At 37.4% G+C, this 24529-nt stretch overlaps 1 protein-coding gene across 5 annotated transcripts in view; it reads right to left on the bottom strand.

The window, feature by feature from the left end:
• The window catches only part of LOC127425895 (polyamine-transporting ATPase 13A3-like), a 71102-nt gene that overhangs the window by 11289 nt on the left and 35284 nt on the right, over window positions 1-24529 (bottom strand). For 2 of the 5 annotated variants that reach the window (XM_051672186.1, XM_051672187.1), the window contains exons 14-33: window positions 24290-24478; window positions 24046-24107; window positions 23470-23620; window positions 23171-23287; window positions 21919-21945; window positions 21677-21830; window positions 21460-21580; window positions 21178-21302; window positions 20547-20719; window positions 18249-18377; window positions 14052-14131; window positions 11244-11286; window positions 11041-11150; window positions 10862-10958; window positions 10688-10760; window positions 10415-10580; window positions 10084-10253; window positions 7457-7545; window positions 6787-6867; window positions 5038-5130 (exon numbers count right to left, since the gene is read on the bottom strand). In XM_051672186.1, coding sequence (XP_051528146.1) covers window positions 5038-5130; window positions 6787-6867; window positions 7457-7545; window positions 10084-10253; window positions 10415-10580; window positions 10688-10760; window positions 10862-10958; window positions 11041-11150; window positions 11244-11286; window positions 14052-14131; window positions 18249-18377; window positions 20547-20719; window positions 21178-21302; window positions 21460-21580; window positions 21677-21830; window positions 21919-21945; window positions 23171-23287; window positions 23470-23620; window positions 24046-24107; window positions 24290-24478 — 2250 coding nt within the window. The remainder of the gene's footprint in view (window positions 1-5037; window positions 5131-6786; window positions 6868-7456; window positions 7546-10083; window positions 10254-10414; window positions 10581-10687; window positions 10761-10861; window positions 10959-11040; window positions 11151-11243; window positions 11287-14051; window positions 14132-18248; window positions 18378-20546; window positions 20720-21177; window positions 21303-21459; window positions 21581-21676; window positions 21831-21918; window positions 21946-23170; window positions 23288-23469; window positions 23621-24045; window positions 24108-24289; window positions 24479-24529) is intronic. The other 3 variants (XR_007894707.1, XM_051672188.1, XM_051672189.1) reach the window with 3 other exon arrangements.

Here is a 24529-nt window from a genome sequence, read left to right as displayed (position 1 = left end):
TGACTTTGGAATGGTATCTGTGTAAGGATAACCGAAAAGGGACATGACATAAATATTCATAAAGCACCGTTTACAAGTTATTTCACCTACACTCTTAGGAGAAAGGGTTCCCAAAACCCAAAAGGGTTCTATCGCTCACTTCTTATTTTTATCACTTCATAACCCTCGCTTTTTATGGGCTCCATCAAAAGAACCCTAAAGTGTTCTTTGACCCAAGTGAAAAGGTTCTATATAGAACCTTTTATGGGGTTCCCAACATGAAATCGTAACATTTGGTAACAGATATGTGAATTAAAAAGTTAATATGCAAAAAGGGTGCAGAAAGGGTTCTTTTTTTGTAAACCTTTTTCGCATAAAGTGTTCTTTGGAGCGGAGTAAAGAACCCCAGGGTTCCATATAGAACCCCAAAGGACCGTTTTTTCTAAGAGTGAAGCAAAAGGAGGTCCCACATAAAAATGACAAGTCAAAATAATTTCCAATGATAACTGAATTCGGTCCACAGACATAAAGCTGAAAACAACCCAGAATATTCCTTTAACCAAACCAGATGTCTAATCGACACACAATGCATCAGAAACGGAGATGTTTGAGTAAGACGTTTACATTGGTCTGTTCGTTACATACCTGCACCATCAAAAACATCCTAGATTCCAAACACCCAGTTTTAAAGGGACAGTTCACCCACAAATTAAGGCTGTCGATTTAATGCGCTAATTTGGTGTGATTAATTCTTATTTATATTAAAAGTAATGTGTTAAAAAGATTAATGCAATTAATCATGTACCCAGACTGTAATAAGAAATATTCCTACCATCTGTGCACTGGTTTTAAGAACCACCTGTTTTCAGCATGGGGCAGTAAGTGAACTCCATCTGTTATAGTTAACGAAAAATACAACTAATAACTAAAATCATGAGTTAACTAAAATTTAAATACAAAATCAATTATTGGAAAAAACTGAAACTAAACAAATACTTTTTCATAACTCCAAAACTAACTAAACTAAAAATGATCTCGAATTTTAGTTTACGTTTTTGATATACTAGGCAAAATATATGGGCAAAGTGGGACACATCTGGAAATTTCTTCTTGACACTTTGAATCATGATCCGAACACCACATAAGTTAATATTATACTTTTAAGAAAGCTTAGGATGTCTTCTACCTTAGTCCAAATCAAAAAATGAAGAAATATTCAATACTTGGCCGTAGAACCATTGAAGACCCTATTTTGACCAAATCCCAGATTTTTATTTTTTTTAAGCAGTACTGTTAAAGTGGGAAAGAGGGAAAATGATTCTCTAGAAAATACCTACAAAGTATTTGGAATACAGTTTTATATTTTCTTATACACTTTCACATCATAACATTAAGTTAACTTTTATATAACCTGTCATTTTCTTTACAATTGCATTTCCCCCCAGTGGGGGAATGAAATGAGCTTTGCCACACATCCAAAAGTAAAATCATTAATTTAAAACCTCAAAAAGATAAAGGGACAGTTCAGCCAAAAATTTAAAGTCTCATCTCTTATTCACCCTCATGCCATCCCAGATGTGTATGAATTTCTTTCTTCTGCAGAACACAAATGAAGATTTTTAGAAGAATATTTCAGCTCTGTAGGTCCATACAATGCAAGTGAATGGTGACCAGAACTTTAAAGCTCCAGAAAGCACATAAAGGCAGCATAAAAGGAATCCATAAGAACAAAACAGAACTGATTTTTCACTGTACATCTTGCAATCGCAATCTACAAAAATGATCATGATTTCAAGCCCGATTATACTTACTAGTATAGTCCGCGGAGCGCTAGATGGCGCTGGGAAATATAATCAAGCTTGAAAGCATGATTACCAAGGAGACTGCTGATGTCAAGGAGTACTGTAAAAAAAGGACTTATATATTGATCTGTTTCTCACACACACCTATCATATCACTTCAGCCAACATGGATTAAACCACTGGAGTCTTATGGATTACTTTTATACTGCCTTTGTGTGTTTTGGGGGCTTCAAAGTTCTGGTCACCATTCACTTGCATTGTATGAACCTACAGAGCTGAGATATTCTTCTATAAATCTTAATTTGTGTTCTGCAGAAGAAAGTCACACACATCTGGGATGGCATGAGAGTGAGTAAATGATGACAGAATTTCATTTTCGGGTGAACTATCCCTTTAATTGTATACTCCCCAAATTTTAGTTTAGTAATGATTTACAGTGCATTCAGAAATTATTCAGACCCCTTCATTTTTTTCACATTGTGTTAAGTTGCAGTCTTATGCTAAAATGCTTTAATTTTATTTTCACATCAATCTACACTCCATACCCCATAATGAAAAAGCAAAAACCAGATTTTTGATAACTTTGCAAATTTATTAAAAAGAAAAAACTTCAATATCACATTGACATAAGTATTCAGACCCTTTGCTATGACACTTGAGATTTAGCTCAGGTGCATCCCATTTCTCTGCATCATCTTTGAGATGTTTCTACACTTTGATTGGAGTCCACCTGTGGCAAATTCAATTGATTGGACATGATTTGGAAAGGTGTTTATATAAGGTCTTACAGCTGAAAATGCATATCAGAGCAAAAACCAAGCCATGAGGTCAAAGGAACTGCCTTCAGAGCTCAGAGACAGCATTGTGTCAAGACACAGATCTGGGGAACGCTACAAAAACATTTCTGGCTGCATTGAAGGTTCCCAAGAGCACAGTGGCCTCCATTATTCTTAAATGGAAGAAGTTTGGGACAACCAGGACTCTTCCTAGAGCTGGCCGACTGGCCAAACTGAGCGACTGGGGGAGAAAGGCCTTGGTAAGAGAGGTGACCAAGAACCCAATGGTCACTCTGGTTGAGCTCCAGAGATCATGTGTGGAGATGGGAGAAACTTGCAGAAGGACAACCATCACTGCAACACTCCACCGATCTGGGCTTTATGGAAGAGTGGCTAGACAGAAGCCTCTCCTCAGTGCAACACACATAAAAAAGCACCTAAAGGACTCTCAGACTGTGAGAAACAAGATTCTCTGGTCTGATGAAACGAAGACTGAACTGTTTGGCCTCAACTGCAAGCATCATGTCTGGAGGAAACCAGGCACCGCTCATCACCTGTGCAATACCATCCCAACGGTGAAGCATGGTGGTGGCAGCATCATACTGTGGGGGTGTTTTTCAGAGGCAGGGACTGGGGGACTGGTCAGGGTTGAAGGAAAGCTGAATGCAGCAAAATACAGAGACATCCTTAATGAACACCTGGTCCAGAGTGCTCAGGACCTCAGACTGGGCCGAAGGTTCACCTTCTAACAGGATAATGACCCTAAACACACAGTCAAGACAACGCAGGAGTGAATAGTGACAACTCTGTGAATGTCCTTGAGTGGCCCAGCCAGAGCCCGGACTTGAACCCAATTGAACATCTCTGTAGAGACCTGAAAATGGCTGTGCACCGACGCACCCCATCCAACCTGACAGAGCTTGAGAGGATCTGCAGAGAAGAATGGCAGAAAATCCCCAAATCCAGGTGTGCAAAGCTTGTTGCATCATACCCAAAAAGACTTGAGACTGTAATCGCTGCCAAAGGTGCTTCAACTAAGTACTGAGTTAAGGGTCTGAATACTTATGTTAATGTGATATTTCAGTTTTTTCTTTTTAATAAATTTGCAAAGTTACCAAAAATCTGGTTTTTGCTTTGTCATTATGGGGTATGGAGTGTAGATTGATGTGAATAAAATAATTTAAAGCATTTTAGTATAAGGCTGCAACATAACAAAATGTTAAAAAAAAAATGGAGTCTGAATACTTTCTGAATGAACTGTATAATAATTTAAGGAAATACATATGGATAAAATGGGGATCAAGCTTAAAATGTCCTTTGTCACTTAATACCCATATTCACTCTTATATATTATAATTTGCAACATTTACAATCTACATTAAACATAAAAATACTACTAGACAGGGGTAACAAAAGAACGCCCTGAGAAAAGTAATTATGTTAGACTTTTAAAATAAAGCTTGGCTTTGGCAGCCATAAAAAAAATACTAAAACTAAAATAAAAACTAAACTGAAACTACAAAACACTGAGATAATGAAACCTAAATTAAAACTAAAAGACAAAATGTGAAAAATAACAAAAACAAACTAAATTGTAATGACAAATTGAAAATAAAATAGAAATAAAAACTAAATTAAAAATCCAAAACTATAATAACCTGATTTATGATGCAACACAACCAAAGTGAGACGCATCCATCTGACAAATGTGTACATTGACCCGTTCTTATAAAAGTCCTTTTAATAAATCTATATCGGAGAGATTGACGAATTTAATCGCAAAATGGATTGCTGTGAACTGTAGGTCAATGATTGGCTTATGTTCAATAATATGGAAATAAACAATATATTAACATCTAAAGCCACTTTTTGTATTGTCTTATAAATGCTTTACTCATCGGCCACAAATAATGTATTTGAATTATCTGATTTATTCTATTATAATATATATTATATTTAGAATTATTTAATCATTATATATTGAACTATTGCTATTTAAGGGCCTTTCTATGCAAATATTTATAATTACGATTAAGTAATCGGCATATCAGGTTATTAATTCGATACACAGCTCTACTATAAACTAACATTTTGTTTTGTGTTCCACGTAGTAAAGAAAGTCATATGGGTTTGAAAAAACAACATGAGGGCAAGTAAATGTTTACACAATTTGAACTTATGGGTGAACTATCCCTTTAACAGACATATGCAGTAGTTGGCATTACAGAGGAAGCATTCGAGGGAAATGGGGGTGGAGGAGGGGTAATCATAGACCCCTAAGCATGACAAGAGTCCCCGCAGGGGGCGCTAGAGAGCATTCAGAAAAATCATGTTGGCGCATGCAAGGCCAAACGTTAAAACAGTGTGTTGGGTGAGAGGAAGAGAAAGAAGGAAAAGAGCAGGGAAAAGACTGAGAGTGGGAAGTGGACACCAGGAAGTGAGAAGGCAACGGTGAACAGAAGTGTCAGATTTTTCCCAACCTGTGGTGTCGGGCCTGCAGGGGAGACGCCACAGCTGCCCTGCTTGTCTCTGCTGAACACATGCTTCCATAAGATGACGTCAAGCACGACGGTCTATAGAATAATCGCAGCAGGGTGGAAAGAATGAAGAGAGCTACGGATCACATGGCTAGCAAAAGATTTCTGTTCATTATTTTTTTCTGCCATGTTTCCTTGTTCAAGAGCAACACTAAACACATTTCTTGAAAGGGAAGTGATTGTCTAGATTGTGTATTAGTTAGAGGGACAGAGAGAAGGGGCATGAGAAACATTCAATCAAGTCATCAAATCACTGTCAATGACCAGAGTGAGATCACATGACCATCGGCTAATTTGATTGGCTGCTGCCGCCGTCTATTGAGTTCTACTGATTGGCAGAAAAGGGGGCGTGACTTGTAGTCAACACCAGGAAGTCGGGGGGTTTAGAGGATCTAAAAGGCGAAGCAAACAGTCACTACGCTTCTACACAGTGCTGCAAAGTTGTTTGGTGGCATTTCCTAATCAGGAAGAGTGGTTTCATTTTGTCCTACTCTTTGATTGGTTGGACAAGTCAAAATAAATCGGATGTTTCTCTATTCTCTGTGATTCAGCCTCAGCAGAGCACATGTGAATTACTGTTGTACATCCCATTTTAATTGGGTTACAGCAAGAGCGGTGTGTTATGACCCTGGCTGAGGGGTCAACTACGTCTCACATCCTATATGAAAAAACATCACAAAAACAGTGGCCCCAAAATGCATTTGAACACTCAAGCCACACCCAAAACATGGATTACTTTCATTGCATTGGGTTAAACCATTTCAAATATCAAACAAGTGGAAACAAACCATGCTTAAGCTAATGCCACTTAATCTCAAGTCCCAAAGTGTCCTGTTTGTCTACATTTCAACCTTTTAAGCTTTTATTTCAGTGGCATACCCCAAATTAAAGGCTTATAATACATCACAAAAAAATGGAGACAAAATTTACTTTTTTTCTTACTTGACTTTATATATCTCCGGGTGTAAATAAGGTGGCTCAAAAGTTATAGCACAAAGAATGAGTTTCATTCTGTGTCATTTGAGTCATCATCGAGTCTGTGTCATGTATTTGGCGCCATCTCCTGGTGGTCATATGTAACATTGTGCTTCATGTGGATTATCTAATGATTTATGCATATGATTACCTTGTGTGTGGACTCATTTGAAAGATAATCACCTCCTCTAAGTAATGGTATGTGATATTTTAAGTTCTGTTTAATTTTCTTGATGTTATAATCTAAAACGCAGCATATAAGCAACACCAACATAATTGTCAAAAACATATACTTAGCTATTACTCACTATATTTTTTAAACAGGCTGGTTGTATTCTACTCTATGAGAGCTTGTGTTGGTCAAGACTGTAGTTATTCATATTTCGGCAATTCTTTTTTTCCATCCAGGCATAAAGGGTTAAACAGTTTATAATAGTTTAATCATTCAAAACCTAAAAATAACTTATTTTGCTTGAAACGATTGACTTTGTTTGACATTTTGGTATCTAATGCAATGACTTGAGTGTCCAAATACTTTTTGGGGTCACTGCACGTAAGCTACCTCACCATCAACACAATCTAATAATGAAGTTTGCGTTCCCCAATCTTGATGTTTAACATGTGGCCCAAATGACAACAGGAATAATTCTGTCTGATAACAGAGATCTCTCATAGTTGAATATCAACAACATGTAATGGTTTGAAATGTCCACTTACCTCAATGAAGACAGACACTATGATGTTGCTTAGCACGATAAACACCATAGTCACTCGCCAGTACAGAGGAACACACACAAGCTGAGGAGAATGTGGACAATGTTAAATAAAGCCTTAAATTAAAATGATTTCTTCATTATAAGTGTTTATTACACTGTTACTACATATGTTTGTGCAATTGACCGTTGACTCAGGCAAGAGATTTCCGGATCACTCTTGTTCTTCACACATAATAAAATAATTTTAACTTAAATCAATATTTCATGTCCTAGCATTTATTTATTTGTTAGGTCCTACTTTATATTAGGTGTCTTTAACTACTATGTACTAATGTTAAAATGCATACAATATATTTATTGTGTAACTACATTCTCACAAGATTCACGTTTGCTGCTACTGAGATTGAGGTACAGGTAGGTTTAGGAGTTAACAGTGTAACTACAGATGTAATTAAATGCAGGTACTTTAAATGTAAGAACAATGCAACAACACATATGTACATAAGTACATTGTATCAAATTCTTAAGTACATAGTAGTTAAAGACAACTAATATAAAGTGGGTCCGCATAATAAGTAGAATAATGACTGTACATGATCTCTTATATTAATGATGATTACTCAAACAAAATAATCACTCATTAAGAAAGAAAACAAGTCATGCTAACATACCTCTAAAAACTGATATATGCCAGAGATAGGAACGAACATGATGAACAACAGGAAAGCGATGAGAATGAAAGAGGAAAGCACGAACGGCCCTGAAAGAAACCAAACACAACTGATGAAGGAAATACCAGTGCAAGACGAGGTTTGATAACGACCAATACATTTTTTTTTAAATACAGTTCAGATTTCATAATTTGGGACATTTTTAAACATGATTGTTCAGGGGGGTCTGGGTATCTCAGCGAGTACTGGAGTCGTGAGTTTGAATCCTGGGTGTGCTGAGTGACTCCAGCCAGGTCTCCTAAGCAACCAAATTGGCCCGGTTGCTAGGGAGGGTAGAGTCACATGGGGTAACCTCCTCGTGGTCGCTATAATGTGGTTCTTGCTCTCGGTGGGGCGTGTGGTGAGTTGTGCATGGATGCCGCGGAGAATAGCGTGAAGCCTCCACATGCACTATGTCTCCACGGTAACGCGCTCAACAAGTCACGTGATAAGACTGTCACAGATACTGACGGTCTCAGACGCGGAGGCAACTGAGATTCGTCCTCCGCCAACCGGATTGAGGCGAGTCACTACACCACCACGAGGACTTAGAGTGCATTGGGCATTCCAAATTGGGAAAAAAAAAAAAAAAAAAAAAAAAAAAACATGAACGTTCATAATTTGGGACATTTTTAAACGTGAATGTTTATAGAAACCAAAATACATAATACATCAAAAGCTGAAATTATTAAAACAAAACCCCAAAAACCTCATTTAAAAGGCATCATTCGATAACATCACCTTTTATTAATTAAAAAGACTCTTTGTTTTACATATTTATTTTTAGAAAAAAAGCATTTAAATTTGTCAATTGCCTAATAAAAAAAAATTTAAAATAAAAAACTGTTTATTTTTTACTTTTGTTTTCTCAGGTCAAGAATTAGTGCAAGGAATAACAAGTGTGCAAAAAAGCAAAACAAAATAATTAATCATTTAAATAATTTAAAAAGAATGCTTGTCCCTTGATTTCACATCATTGGTGTTAAATGTTAAAAACGTTTTTTTTTTGTATTTATTTTTTATTACAAAAACTTTCAAGGTCAAAGTTCAGAGGAAGAGGCAGCTCAAATGTGCATTTAGTTGAAAAAGTTATTCATTACATAATACATTTTAACTGTAGCTTTTTCCCCACAAGTGTTATTGAAATATTTCATTGGTTTTACATTGTTTAATAGGGATGGGACGATATGATTATCTCACGATTCAGTTCTATATAAGATATGAGGTTCACGATTTGATATAATAACACTTAAATTACAAAATATTACAGAAAATGTTTTATTTTCTGAAAAAATACAAATAAATGCTCATTATAATCAAAATAAAGTTCTTTAATACACAATATAAATGCTCAAAGTTTAAATAATAAGAGTTTCTCTATAAGAAAAGATCACAAATAAGTTTTCAGAAATAGTGAGCTACATTCAGTCTGATCAGATGCAGAATAAACAACAGAACTGAACAGAACCGGTCCTGAAAAACTGTGTGAAAGTGTATATTTATATTTTAATCATTAGTTTGTCATCATTATTATCATCTTAAAATAGTAAAATTCTACATGATATTAATATTATATCATGAAATTGTATATATAATAATGATATGAGCTATCACTGTTTGAAATAATGTGTATAATTTATAAGTAATAACATTGAGTTTACATTCATTTGTATAAGAAACACTAAAAAGGTTACTGTCACTTTAAGAGTTCAACGAGCGGCTCACAGTGTTCCGCTTCAGCGAACATCAACGAGAATCTCTCGCTCTTTATCACATCCATGCTGCGTGAGATTAAAATGAATATTTCTTTGGACTTTTTTATCTGACTGTAAAGAACAGAAAAGATATTAAGACACATTATTTAATGAAAGTGGAGTCGCCTCATCTTTGATGGACACACATTACACGGAGGAAACGATCTGTTTTAATCTCAAGCACTTTTCATCAAAACAAGGAGATTTTCCAGGTATTCCAGTTCTTACATTTCTAACAGATAAATTCAAGCACTTTAAGGACCTTGTGTGAACCCTGTAAACAGTGTAGAATAAAGTGCAGTAGTGGTCAAATCAAGCGATAGAGAGATTATGATGTTTGACGGGTCATTTCATTCATGATCACATGGACAGAAAACAATGTTGCAAATGTCGAAATATCGAGTTTCGCCACGTATGGTTCATCATTTATTTGGTTCGCAATATATTGAAATTCTATATATCGTCCCAACCCTATTGTTTAATGTTCATGTGAACGATTTTTATTGAAAAAAGTAGTGGTATGATTTATCAATTTTATTCTGATCAGTGGTGTGTGTTTTTTGATGCAATTGACAACATCTTCGAAAATTCATCTTTGGACACTGGAGTGACAAAACTTGCTTCATTCGTGAAACAAAATTAAATAATTAAATAAAGAACAACAGTCAAGTTGTTCTTTATGAATAAACCCTCAGCTTTTATGGCCGAAAACTGAACTGAAATGTAAATATTTTGTAAGTCGGAAAGTCAACATTTTTTGAGAATGATCCAGTTGTTCTTTGTACCATGTCACACTGTATGTGAATGTATACAGCTGAGAATGATGCTTCTTACAGTTCTTATAGCTGGGCTGACGGAAAGGTTTTCCTTTGGAGAAGACGATGGCAATGATGAGGTACTGGAAAGAGGAGATGAAGAAGAGTGTGGTATTCACATCGTTCATGATTTTCTCTTCGCTCTCTGTGGCGTTATCAGCGTGACTGGGAGTGGAGCAGTTGTAGAAACTGTCAAATCAAGACAAACAAAATCATTAGAGCTATTAACAATACAACAACATCCTCTGGCCTGACTTCTCTAATATGTTAAACGCACAATTCGCAAGGTTTAAAAACTATATGAAGACTTCCTGCTCTGTGCTTTCTAACAGGAAGTGTACTGCACTTACTCAGAGTTCAAGTACCAGTCTGGAGTTTGAATCAAGAGGAAGGCCATGACCTGAAAACCCAGACAAATTACAATCTGGGTGAGAACGGAGAAGAGAATGGGACCCGAGATGAGACCAGAGGGAGGTCGCAGAGCCACCAGCTCCTTCCACGCTGAGTTCAGACTCACTGAGAGAGAAACAAACGACAGTACAATTATTTGTTTTATTACAGTAGACCTAACATGACCTGGAAAGACTGGTAAAACAGATAGACATTACAGATATGATACTCACTGGTGAAAACAATAAGAAGAATGATCGCTATATCAATGAAGAGAAACTGAAAATCTCCAAGGTTACTGCCAATCTGAAACACACCATTAATGAATCAGACTCAGGGCAACGGCCATTAAACAGAACTCACAACCTGAAGATTGAGGTAAATCAACATCCTAAAAAGGAACTTACCGAGTACAGCAGGGCGACACTGAGACATTGAATAATACTGTACAAAGCCATGAACTTAAACACACAGAATGAGGTGATGAGAGCCGCTCTTCCCTCCCTGTGGAGAAACAACATGTGTGAGAGACTTTCAAAATAAACCACGTGAACTCATTGAAACCACTGAAACATGTGCATTAAACCTGATCAGATTGGGCACACAGGAGATGCTGGGAGTCGTGGAGGTGAATGGAGATGCCACTGAAGCCTCCAGCTCTGACAGGGAGATTCCAGCATGAGCTCTCTTTAGCGCCTGAGGAGATGACAACACATCATCAGATACAGTGAACAATCAAACCCCTTTAAAACTGCTGCTGCTGATGATGATGATGTAGAGATCACTCACCCCACAGTCATTGGCTCCGTCTCCACACATTCCTACAAAGTAACTGGAGCAGAGAGAAGACAACGGTGAGCTACATTTGAACATTTTCTGAAGAGAATGCGAGTGCTGTTTGCCCGTGCAAGAGTTGTTGTGGAAGGTTGCCGGGGCGTTGCTATGCAGATGAAAATGTGTTTTGAGATGACGAGCTGGGAGAGCGCCGGTTTACAGCTTCCTTCATGATACTGATTGTATTGTTTTACTTTTTTTTTTTTAAATATTACTACATTAAAATAACAAAATATAGAGAGCCAAAATAATCCACATACACCTATTGCATTCTAAATCTGCATACACCTTTTCCATTTGCCGGTCAGTTTTGACCCGGTGGTGTTTTAAGCTTATAATCCAATTGTTCTCATCAAAAACCATATTGTAGCTCATTGTTAACTTCTTAGCTGTTCATACATGTAAAAAAGATCTATATTTTTGGCATGTTAACTGATAAATATAAATGTTATTATGTATGATGTCAGTTTGTTTTTTATTAAAAAATGTAGATATTCTTAAACATTTCAAAATATTCATTAACTACATCTAAACCAGCATGATACGAAGATATATATTTTTATCAAGGTTTATATGAAATTTCATTTGAATTTAACATTGCATTAAATTTATATAAATATTTAAAGTGAGAATTTCTAGTTCCATATTAAATAATTACTCAGTACTGCTGAAAAACTCAGTAGTCAAAATCTTTCCAACCAAACAACATCAAAACAACTATGACACAACTACACAACATCTGTACCTGTATACAATATTTTTAAACAATGTATTCTGTTTATTGCATGAAGTGTTGAATGTTATCATGTGATTATCATCAGATCAGTCTGTAGAGGACAGACTTTTCTTTAACACTTATTCAGACTGTGTGCTTGAACTTTTGCTGCTGCCGTATCTCACTTGAGGCAGCATTTCCTTTGATATAGTTTAATTGTTATATCTGTTTTGTCAGTTCTGTGTGTGTGTGTGTGTGTGTGTGTGAGCGTGTGTGTGTGTATATGTGTGACTGTATGTGTGTGTGTATATGTGTGACTGTATGTGTGTGTGAGCGTGACTGTATGTGTGACTGTATGTGCGTGTATATGTGTGATTGTATGTGTGCGCGAGTGTGTGTATATGTGTGACTATGCGTGTGTGAGCGTGTGTATATGTGTGACTGTGTGTGTGAGCGTGTATATGTGTGACTGTATGTGTGTGAGCGTGTATATGTGTGACTATGTGCGTATGCGAGTGTGTGACTGTATGTGCGTGTGACTGCGCGTGACTGTGCGTGAGCGTGTATATGTGTGACTGTATGTGCGTGTGAGCGTGTATATGTGTGACTGTATGTGCGTGTGCGTGTATAGGTGTGACTGTATGTGCGTGTGAGCGTGTGTATATGTGTGACTGTATGTGCGTGTGCGTGTATAGGTGTGACTGTATGTGTGTGTGAGCGTGACTGTGTGAGCGTGTGACTGTATGTGCGTATGCGAGTGTGACTGTATGTGCGTGTGTGACTGTGCGTGTGAGCGTGTATATGTGTGACTGTATGTGCGTGAGCGTGTATATGTGTGACTGTGTGTGAGCGTGACTGTATGTGCATGTGCGAGTGTGTGACTGTATGTGCATGTGCGTATATGTGTGACTGTATGTGCGTGAGCGTGTATGTGTGAGTGTGTATGTGCGCGCGCAACTGTGCAAGCACGTGACTGTGTGTGTGAGCGCGAGTGTGACTGTATGTGTGTGACTGTATGAGTGTGCGCGTGACTGTGACCATGTGTGAGACTGTATGTGTGAGACTGTATGAGTGTGCGCGTGACTGTGACCGTGTGTGAGACTGTATGTGTGAGACTGTATGAGTGTGCGCGTGACTGTGACCATGTGTGAGACTGTATGTGTGAGACTGTATGAGTGTGCGCGTGACTGTGACCATGTGTGAGACTGTATGTGTGAGACTGTATGAGTGTGCGCGTGACTGTGACCGTGTGTGAGACTGTATGTGTGAGACTGTATGAGTGTGCGCGTGACTATGTGTGTGTGCGTGATATTGCGTGACTGTATCTGTGCGTGTGTGTGCATGCGTGACTGTGTGTGCATGTGTGTGAGACTATATGTGTGTGTGTGTGTGTATGTGTGTCTGCATGTGTGTGTGTGACTGTGTGTGTGTGCAATCCCAATTTGAGACAAAAAAGTGTGCGTGAATATGGGAAAGAGGCTAAATGTAAGCAAAGTATTTTTAAGAAAAATCTAATTCATAAATGTGTGATCAGGTGGGATCAGAGTTTAAAGATACTAAAACATAAAAAATATATAAATGTACACACTATGTATTTATTAAACTTATGTAGTTTTAATTAAATGATTATGAACAAATAAACAAATGACACAAAGAATGAAGATTTATTGTATTAATACCATCTTATTTAAAACTCACAAGTATTATTATTTTGCAACAATGTAAGCTACATGCAATAGAAAAGTATCTACATATGTGACAAAGTCCTTTCTGCGACGCTTGGTGGATACATCATCGTCACTCCTTACTGATATACTGATACTATATAGGACGTAGTGAATGATTTCATTACTGTCTCCAGTGAAAAGAGTGTCTCTGAATTCTCTTCAATGTAAGTCTATGGGGTTTTTCAGGTGATCTGTAAAGTAATGATGTGAGGGATCATTGTGTCTGGAGCACAAACGCTAGAGGATCCACTTAACGTTATGCAGACTTAAACAACTATTTCTCATCTCGTGTGTGTGTGTGTGTGTGTGTTTAATACTCACTCTACACTTTCTAAAGTCTCAACAAGTTGAGTCTTCTGGTCGGGGGCCATCCTCGCAAATACTGTTCCATGAAGCACCATCTACACCAACAAACAACACAACACCATAAACATACATGATAAGATAACACATACATGCGTGCAGCAATACGTTTATAAACAAGCAGTCTAGATCAGTGTTTCCCAACCTGTTCTGCCGTAAGTACTCCACTGACACAAAAGAGTAAATATCATTCGACTTTATCATTAATGCTGATGATTATTATTGATCAATCAGTATTGGTTTGATCTACTGATATCTTGATTACCACAAACATGAATTTCGACTCGTCCCTCCTTTAATAAAAGCACAAATGTGTGTTCCAGTGAGACACTTACAATGGAAGTCAATGGGCTTAATTTTTGGAGGGTTTGAAGGTTATAATTTTATAAAAGCACTTACATTAATTCCTCTGTTAAATCTCGTGTATTTTTGAGCTGTAAAGTTGCTTAAATTGTTGTTTTCACTGTTGTTATAGAGTTATAGCAACAAAGTTGTAAACTTGTATATAAATTTACACAGAAGCCTAGTGTACACTACACGACTCAAGCTCGTCTCCTTTGATGTTTTGAGTCGGCGACTGGTGTGCGACGAGAAGTCTCCAATCTCACAACGAACGGTCTTGTGTGCGCACTCCTGCGACAGGTCAAGACGAGTCCCAGACGCTACGACAGTTTTCAGAACAGCTTGATATCTAGACGTCATGTCTTCAGGTGTGCGCACTGTCTCGACGGGTGAAAGATGGACAATGAGCAACAGCCAATGAAATCGAAAGGAGAGCAAGTTATTATGAAGACAAAAAACAATTAGAAAATTAAATAAAGCTTCACTCACATCTCCCTACACACTGTCTTTATTATTTATTATTTTTCTCCTTTGCAAATAAGCACAAATACGCATGGGCGAGAGCCATTCTTTAATGTTTGTTGAAAGAGAGCAAGTTATTGGGTAACAGGAGACAAAAATAATAATAAAATAAAACCTCACGCACATCTCCCAATATTAGTATTTTTCCTCTGCAGATGGTGCCAGTAAGCGCAAAACCGGACGAGAGCCGTTCTTTGTTAGTTGACATGTTATCAAGAATAAACTGCACGACATTGTAAATTAATTTTGTTATCTTTAAGATGCATTTTGGGCGATTCTTTAGAAATGGCATGACGCTAAAGACAGCTATAACCAGGGTTCGTACAGATGTTTCAAAGTTAAATTCAAGGACTTTTCAAGCACATTTTTAATTGTTTTCAAGGACTATGCTCGAGATGTCATTAAAACGAATTCTTTAATTGTTAATTTTAAATACAAATATTTTATTCACTCAGTTCATTTATTTTTTATAAAACATCACTTATTACAAGTGCAACAATATGCATCTTTAACTACATATTCTCAGTAATAATTCTTGGTTCATACATGATGAAACTGATGTGTTATTGTAGCGTGTTCATTAAAACACACTTCACTTTCACACAGAAGTGAATAACTGTGTAAACACAAGTCCATATGACATTTTTTGAGAATGACCCATTTGCAGTTTGGGATTTATGTGAGGAACTGACCCAAACTGCAAATGGGTCATTCTCAAAAAATGTCGACTTTCCAACGTACAAAATATTGAAATTTCCCGTTCAGTTTTTACCCATAAACGCTGAGGGTAAACATTTTATAACATATTTTCATAAAGAACAACTTGACTGTTGATCTGTCTTTTATTATTTCATTTTGTTTCACAAACGAAGTTAACACTAAATTAACACTAAATTAACACTAATGAGGGTTCAATGGGGTACAACACCAATTATTTTTGTGAAAATGTGAAATAACTTTAACATGCTGGAAAAATCACTATATGCATATTTAAGCAGCCTCTGAAAATATGTAAAAAATAAATAAATAAATAATAAATGTTTTAACATTGATAACAGCAATGCCATGAAATTACAAACATTATTATTCAAATTATTAATAATCATTTTGTTTTGCTTTTTTGCACACTGTTCGGCCTTGCACTAATGCTTTTATTGAAAATAAGAACAAAATAAATACATAAATATCTTTAAATGTCATAGAAGTGATGTACCAGATGAAGAGGACAAGGATTTCAGGCAATTAACAATTTCAAATATATTTTCGAAAAAAAATTGCAAAACAGAGTCAAGCCATTTCATATCATTAAAGATTAGGTTTTAAATGATAAATAAATAAATAAATAAAATTGGCTGAAAGCTTTTTCATATCTAATAAAGTCAAGGGACGTGTTTGTCAACATATTTTGATATCTTTACAGAAGGGGGCGCTAGACGACTCCTAAAACTGAATCCTCCATTGATCTGCATTCAAATCTCGTTTTACATCATCTCATTTTTTCACTCTGGAAAGTAATTTTTAATTAAAACTGATAGTTGCAAGAATTCATACATCACACATATATATTTATAAATCCTCCAGTAACACTTGATTGTGATTGGCCCATTCTGAACAGCGCTGACAAAAGTAACAGGTGTCACGTGACTTCAGCAGCGGTCTAGTGGTCTGTCGTCGTGTTTTCCCCAAAATAAATACATTTCATTTATTAAATGATTTAAGCAACTTATTTTACGCTTTTCTATAATTCAAGCACTTTTTAAGCACCTCGTGGTAAAAATGCTTATTTTCAAGGGTTTTCCAGGACTTCAATTTGAAAAAGCCAAATTCAAGCACCTTGTCTGAACCCTGTATAACAGACAGTTTTTCACCGGTTATGTGCAGATTTAAGGGAAATAAGCGTACGATGTGAAAATGTAAAAAAGTGAATGCATGAACATGTACAATAGGGACACAGATATGAGCAGCACACACACTAGAAGCTCAGTTACAGGTACTGCATTAAAATAACTCAGAATTCTGCTTTAAACGTCATGTTTGGGAATGTTAAGAGAAACTGTGCACCAGTTTTTAGCGCTTTCTTTCTCGTCTTTTACTTTTTTTCACTTTATTATCATTTCTTAAAACACAGACGTAATGATTGATGTCCTCATGAAATCAGAGACTCTCTCCTCGAAATCCAAACACAAAGGGTCAAAAGAGACGACCAGGTGTAACGGTGGTGTCTCGATCGGATTGCCCAAAACGCATCTTAATACCAGTGTCCACATGGTCTCCATCGGGGACGAATGGTCGTGTAGTTTATACTCTACAGTCCTGAAGTGTTCGCACCAGCACGATGAAAAACAGGACTGTGAGTCGCAGGACGCCGACTGCAAGTTGTGTAGTGTACGCCTGGCTTAAGCAATTTCATCACACTAAAATCATATTAACACACTGTAACAGGGTAAGGGAATGGGCAAGGAGGCGGCGGGAACCGGCTAAACAGTCAATGTAAAGTTTAATGATAAAACGCAACATAAAACAAACATAAATAAGCGCAAACACACGTGGGTCTCTCTTGAACTGGCGCCTCTGGCTCGTCTTTATCCCCCTCCCGGCTGATTAGCCCGATTCATGGCCAGCCGTGAGTCCTCAAAGCCCGGCCCTGCCCTCCTCCTCCTCATCACGCACACATATTGTTTATGTCTTGTGTCTATACTTTTGAAACAGTGAGTATTTTAATGTTTACAGATTGACCCCATTGACTTCCATTGTAAGTGTCTCACTGGAACACGCATTTGTGCTTTTTTAAAGAAAAGGAGGGACGAGTCGAAATACATTTTTTGTGTTAATCAACATTATGACACAAATGCTGTCGATTGATCTTAACTTGAATTAAACCCGGAATATTCCTTTAATTACACAGCAGAGCATGAAAGATACATCTGACAAATTGTTGAAAAACTAATGATAAAGTACATTTGTCACATTTTAGATTTTAATTTTTTAAAGTTCTACGTATTCCATTAATATCAATATTTTCATCACTATCTACGCATTTCATCAGTATTTACATTAATATGTAGAACTAAGTGCTAAATCGCTACTGTCCCTTTAAGAATAATGGCGGTTCGGTGAGTGACTCACGGTTGGTTGAGTGCAGTCGAATAACTTCTTTACTGCATCTGTTATATGCTACAATTAATGTTTTTATTTTTGATCAACAGTTGACCGTAAAGAACAGAAAGGATTTTAAGAGACATTATTCAATGACGAATGGATTGCGTACTCGTACTCGTGTTTTTATCCCACCTTCTGCAGCAGGTCCTGGAAATGCTCTGTAACAACAGCAAAAGATTTTCCGCTCATGGCAAAGTGATACTGTTCCTGCAGTCTCTGATCATCCATGGCATGTCCATCCTCCATTATTATCTCCATCTCCTGTGATCAGAGGATGGTCAAAAACATGATGCAATTAATGCTTTTTGCTTGTTTTTTGGGAATATCACACACTAAACCACTTTTCTATACAAGATATCACACTGGCACTGTTAACAAAAAAAAAAAAAAAAAACGAGTCAGAGCAGCGGCCCACACGTTAGCTAATCAAGAAACTAGCCAATGAAAAACACATTCTGTCTGTCAATCATTTAGCATGTTTGCTGACATGTCTTTGAAGGGCGGCGTTTTGAAGATGTGTGATTGAAGTGAGGAAAACAGATGAAACTGCTTGGATTAGACTTTTTAAGACCTAAACAAAATTAATACTGCATGTCAATACCAGAACAAACTCACACAATCTCAAAATAAATCATGCATTACAGATTGTTTGACTTAGACTATCAGTAAAACAGGGTATGTGCAAGTTTAAGGCATGTTTTTCATGGAAGAATTATATTTAACTATTATATACATAAACCAATGTTAATATATATACCAACATATCAACTGATTCAAATAAGACGTCGACCGATAATGGATTTTGCGGATATGACAATAACTGATTAACCCCTTAAACTTTATGTATAAAAGGGGGGCGCTATATCGCAAAAAAGTTTATGCTTAAACCGTTAAAATCTCCGTATACATAAGTCATGCATATGAGGTCTCATTTAAAAGCTTAGAATCTGAACTTTTCAGAGATAACCATCACTTCTGCATTTATGTTACTGAAAATAACAAAATAAGTGCCTCAAAACATTTGCGTTGAAAATTAGCGCCCCCTAGAGGTAATGGGGTAGAAATATTTATATGAAAATAAAAGTCCTTCACATAGCACATAAATGGACAAGTCATATATCAAATGAAAGCTCTCATTCTCAGGAATGTGACTGTACAGTTAAGTAATATTATATCTTAGATAAAATATGCCATCCAGAAGGAACAGCATGCAAAAAAATAAATAAAAAGAAAATCTGAAAAATATGTTTGACTATTTATGATGAAATGTTATATATCATTGCAAAGGGGAGGATCTCAGCTTTCTAAAGACACCTTGATTACACTTCTAGTCCACTCAGAGGCCGAGATATTCAATGAAATAATGAGGGTGGTGCTTGAACTGAAAATTAGACTGAATGTCTATGGACGAGCACATCTGTGAGGGATAAAATGTGTTAGAGCGCCACCTGCATTTCAGATCTGTATATTGTGATGCAATATGACAGTGAAAAACACTTTTTCTAGTGCTTTCTGCCATCTAGTGGAATAAAATGAGACTTTTCAAAGTGAGGTAGTGTGAACAGAACCAGAATTACATGTTTACAAAGTTAGGACAACAAAAATTCTGTTTATCATAAGATTATAAATGCATACAATATTATTTATGAATAACTGGAATCTTGTTTTTTTATTTGGAGATTCTCTGAAAAATTAGACCATTTTTTTTTGCAATAAGTCCACAGTATGTGTGAACGGTGAGCTTTTAAATTTAAGTGTGAATAATTGCAGGCGGCAGCCCAAAAATGCACCAGAGTTTCGACCAACAGTTTTTAACATTGATATTTTAAATGTGTGTAGTCTTTCCTTACTATGATTGACACAGACATAGAGGCTACAAGAGTCCAAACTGTATAAAATCCAAATGTAGTTTATAGTGCAACTAAAATACCAATAATTACCAGAAAAGAAGTATACTATAAAAAAGCCAGAAATACACCAGGGACTCTTAATTTGAAATGTCTGCACTACTGGCTGCTCACTAAAACACAAGGGAAATAAAATATGCACTCTTACAAACTTCCACAGTGTATTACAATATAAACACTATAAAGTAAACATTGTCATACAACAAAGATGCGCAGTAAGTGTTTCATCAACAGTAGATCTCACATTTTGAAAGTGAATTTAAGGCATTTTAAAATTTAAAAGACACACAGGAACCCTAATTTGATGAAAGCCCTTTAATTCAAGTAGGTATAGCTGCAGGCCGGAGATCTCCAAATGGAGGATGAATCTCCAAAAGAAGGCAGAGTTACTCAAGAAGGGGGTTGTGGCAACTCCAAAACGGGACGTAAATTCCCGCCCCTCTTTGGAGCAATGCTATATCCTTCTCCTTTAATTCCCACCGGCCTGCAGTGACATTGTTTGGCCAATAGAGGGCACACTCACCTCTAGTTTGCTAGTCTTGTTCGAGTGTTTGCTGGGTTTGTCGGCATAGTGCCAGTTGATCTTGGCAGCCTGGCCGTCTTTAGGGGGCAGAGCTTCAGCAATAATGACTCGGTCTTGCGGCTGAATCATACCGCAGTCTCGTGCCACAGAGATAGCTGTAAGCATGTTGTCACCTGCCCGAGAGAGAGAGAAAAAAATAAGAGACACTCAGGCATCATACAGTGATTGGGTCAGATGGTAATTCCATGGTACGTTTGGTTTGTGGAAAGGGATAGAGGAACTTGCCCCACATAATAATCCTCAGAACAGGCTTACATTAGAAGTCTGGTTCAATTGGCAATAACCCAACCTTCTTCATGATTCTGTGAACTCAATCTGCTAACACTCACAATGCTTCATTCAGTCCTGTCTGAACTCTAATCTGAAGAGCTTATTAAAACACATTCCAGGAATACCTAATGAATTAATCTTCAAAGCTCTGAGACGCCCGTCTGATACGCAGTGGCTCTAAATGTCCATAGTCAAGTCCTGTTAAACCAGTGAGACCCACTGAAAATGTCCTGTCAGGAACGCATTGATTAATTCTTTGTGGGATGCACGACTTATTCTCAACATAAAATGTTCTCTGTACCTGTGACCATAACGGTGCGAATGTTGGCACGTCGTAGATCTTCCAGTACGCCTGGAGTCTCTGTTTTCAGTTTGTTCTGCATGATAATCAAACCCAGAAAATCCATATTCTTCTCTATTTGATCCCTGCAGAAAAAGAGAACCTTTTTTGAGACACCAAATATGGTGTAACATATTTTACCAGTCATGCACTGCAAGTCTTCCTTTTTATTACTATGTACAGTAAAATAATTAAAAAAAGACAATCAGAGGAAGTGGAGCAGGTCCACAGTTTCAACCACACCTGTTGATGTTCTGCACTTTGTGAAACGTGAGTTTGGATTCTAGCCGTCGGTGTGCCAGCGCGATGACCCGGAAGCCCTGTTTGGTGTAGTCTTCCAGAACCTCTGCGAAATCCTCTGGTACTGTGATGCATTGTGGGGAAAAAACAGCCAGATGTGAAGAACAACGCAACATCAACCCAGTTTGAATTTGAAAGGATGGATGCATCTTCCACTGACCTGTCTCTTTCTTGCACAGGCTTGCCACGACCTCCGGTGCTCCTTTCAGGTACGCATCCATACGTCTCTCTCCAATCTGACGAACCACAACACTCATTCTCTGCAGGGCGGATGAGAACGAGAACTGCCGCACAATACCGATCATATATGACGCCTGCAGCGTGACAAACAACAGACATGTCAGCTCCCGTACATGCTCGCAGCACAAAAATCCTTCATAACACAACAGCCGCTGTACGTACCGACAGCTCGTAGAGTTCAGACAGCTCCTGAGAGGAAACCACAACAATATCCGTTAGAACAACAGTCTGTAAGAGTATTCAAAATTGGCAGGTCTGGGGGGGGGGGCGCTATATCGCAGAAAAAGTTAACACTTAAAACGTTAAAGTCTCTGTATATACAAGTCATGCATATGAGGTATAATTTGAAAGCTTAGAATCTGAACTTTTCACTTCTGCATTTATGTTACTTAAAACGACAAAATAAGGCCTCGAATCATTTGCGTTGAAAATTAGCGCCCCCTAGAGGTAATGGAGTAGAAATATTTATATGAAAATAAAAGTCCTTCACTTTGCACATAAATGGGCAAGTCATATATCAAATGAAAGCTCTGATTCTCAGGAATGTGACTGTACAGTTTATTTTGTTGTCCTAATACCACAGTTAAGATTTTCAAAAGAACCACAAAGTGAAATATGATTTCTGTAAGTCATCAAATACAAATGTCTTAGTTAAAAACTTTATATCTGCTTTTATCTTAGGGAGTTCCCTAAAAATTGAGCCATTTTTCACTTGTCTGTGAGCTTTCTTGGCTGAATAATCCAATGTTATATCTTAGATGTCCAGAACAAAATATGCCAGTCCAGAAGGAACAGCATGCAAAAAAAATTTTTAAAACAAAATCTGAAAAATATGTTTGACTATTTATGATAAAATGTTATATATCATTGCAAAAGGGAGGATCCCAGCTTTCTAATGACACCTTGATTAAACTTCTAGTCCACTCAGAGGCCGAGATATTCAATGAAATAATGAGGGTGGTGCTTGAACTGAAAATTAGACTGAATGTCTATGGACGAGCACATCTGTGAGGGATAAAATGTGTTAGAGCGCCACCTACATTTCAGATCTGTATATTGTGATGGAATGTGATAGAGAAAAAACACTTTTTCTACGTGCTTTCTGCCATCTAGTGGAATAAAATGAGACTTTTCAAAGTGAGGTAGTGTGAACAGAACCAGAATTACATGTTTACAAAGTTAGGAAACTTTCCCCCAAAAGTGTATCATAAAATTATAAACACATACAATATTATTTATGAATAATTGGAGTCTTTATTTTTTATTTGGGCAGTTCTCTGAAAAATTAGACCAATTTTTTGGCAGTCAGCACACAGTATGTGTGAATGGTGAGCTTTTAAATTTGAGTGTGAAATACTGCAGGGCGGCAGCCCAAAAATGGAGTTTAAGGGGTAAAGGGAAAGGGGGCACTCACCATGTCCTGCTCTGGTGAGATCACTGGTGGTGGAAGCAGCTGACTGGGCGGTTTTACGTAAGTGAGCTCAATGCGGTCGTGATGAGCCGTCTCCTCTTCTGTGGCTTCCACCAGGATCTGAATCACAGGGAGACACCAAAGTCAGCTGAGAACTCTTTGGTCATTTTATACAGGAAAAAACAAGAACTTTCTGCTATTTTGTCGCCTCATAAATCAAGTTTTTTAGGTGAAAACACAAGCATGACTCGTTCTGATATGTGAATGAGAATATTGAGAGATGTGTAATGGTAGAAACAGACCCAGCCCGTGGCCTCAAACATCTTGAGGTCCAGTGGATCACCAGAGAGCTGACCCTCGATCTTAGTGAGGGAGTGACAGGTGGCCATGCAGGACACAAACTTAGTCATCACCAAGCTTTTGTCCTCTGCTTTTTCCTCTGAAAGATGGAATCTACAGCAGAGAGATGTTCCAGTCACTCTTTAAGATCTGAAGGTGTTTTTAAAGACTTCCTGTTTCAGTGGCATACAATAAATTAAAAGCGTATAACTCGACAACAAAAACAAGGAGGGTCAAGTGTTTGGTATCATTGTAAAGAAAACCTTTCACATTTTTTAATATTATAGATTCTGATAAACTATGAGACTTTCAGCCTAAGAAACTGCTGAAAAATCACCAAAAAATTTAGCCAAAAATTTCCTATTTGACATTATATATCTCTGGGTGTAAATAAGATGGCTCCAAAAAACATGTATCTGAGAAAATTGTTTGTGTTGATACAAGTCAATCAAAAGTTAAAGCATTACAAAAATAATGTATTACAGCTAAAAAGGGTTAAATGCTAAACAAACAGCGAACAGGTTCAAACGTCAAGATACCTGCCGTCTTCTGCCCTCTGAATTCCCCACATGTCCAAGCCATCTTCTGTGAGTGTGCCTGTCTGAAATGACACAGAAAAACAATAGCAGAGGCACTAAATCTAATCGAGTACAGATATAAGTCACTCAATAAACAAAACAAAAATTCTTCAAACTTAAATGTGTGACAGTGTCACTGGTTTGTAGTCCCAACATGTGTATGATGAATAGGCAGAGTTGTCAAGAATATTTATCCAGTCTTTACCTTGTCAAAGCACACCAGGTTCAACTGACCACAGATGTTGATTCTCTGTGGACTGATGGAGAATATCCCCACTTTCCTGAGGCGCCGTTGAGCGTAGACAATACCCGCTGTCATGGCTGCCGGCAGCGCAGGGGGCACTGTGATGGTGATGATGTCCAGAGACTTGACAATGATCTCCTTAACTGGTTCCTGCCAGGGGGAATATCACAGCAATGAGGGGCACTTGTCCATTCCACTTAC

Source organism: Myxocyprinus asiaticus, chromosome 35 (genome assembly GCF_019703515.2).
Source record: "Myxocyprinus asiaticus isolate MX2 ecotype Aquarium Trade chromosome 35, UBuf_Myxa_2, whole genome shotgun sequence".
NCBI classification, from domain to species: domain Eukaryota; kingdom Metazoa; phylum Chordata; class Actinopteri; order Cypriniformes; family Catostomidae; genus Myxocyprinus; species Myxocyprinus asiaticus.
The sequence above is the reverse complement of the archived record's forward strand: the minus strand, read 5'-3'. Positions and strand labels throughout refer to the sequence as shown.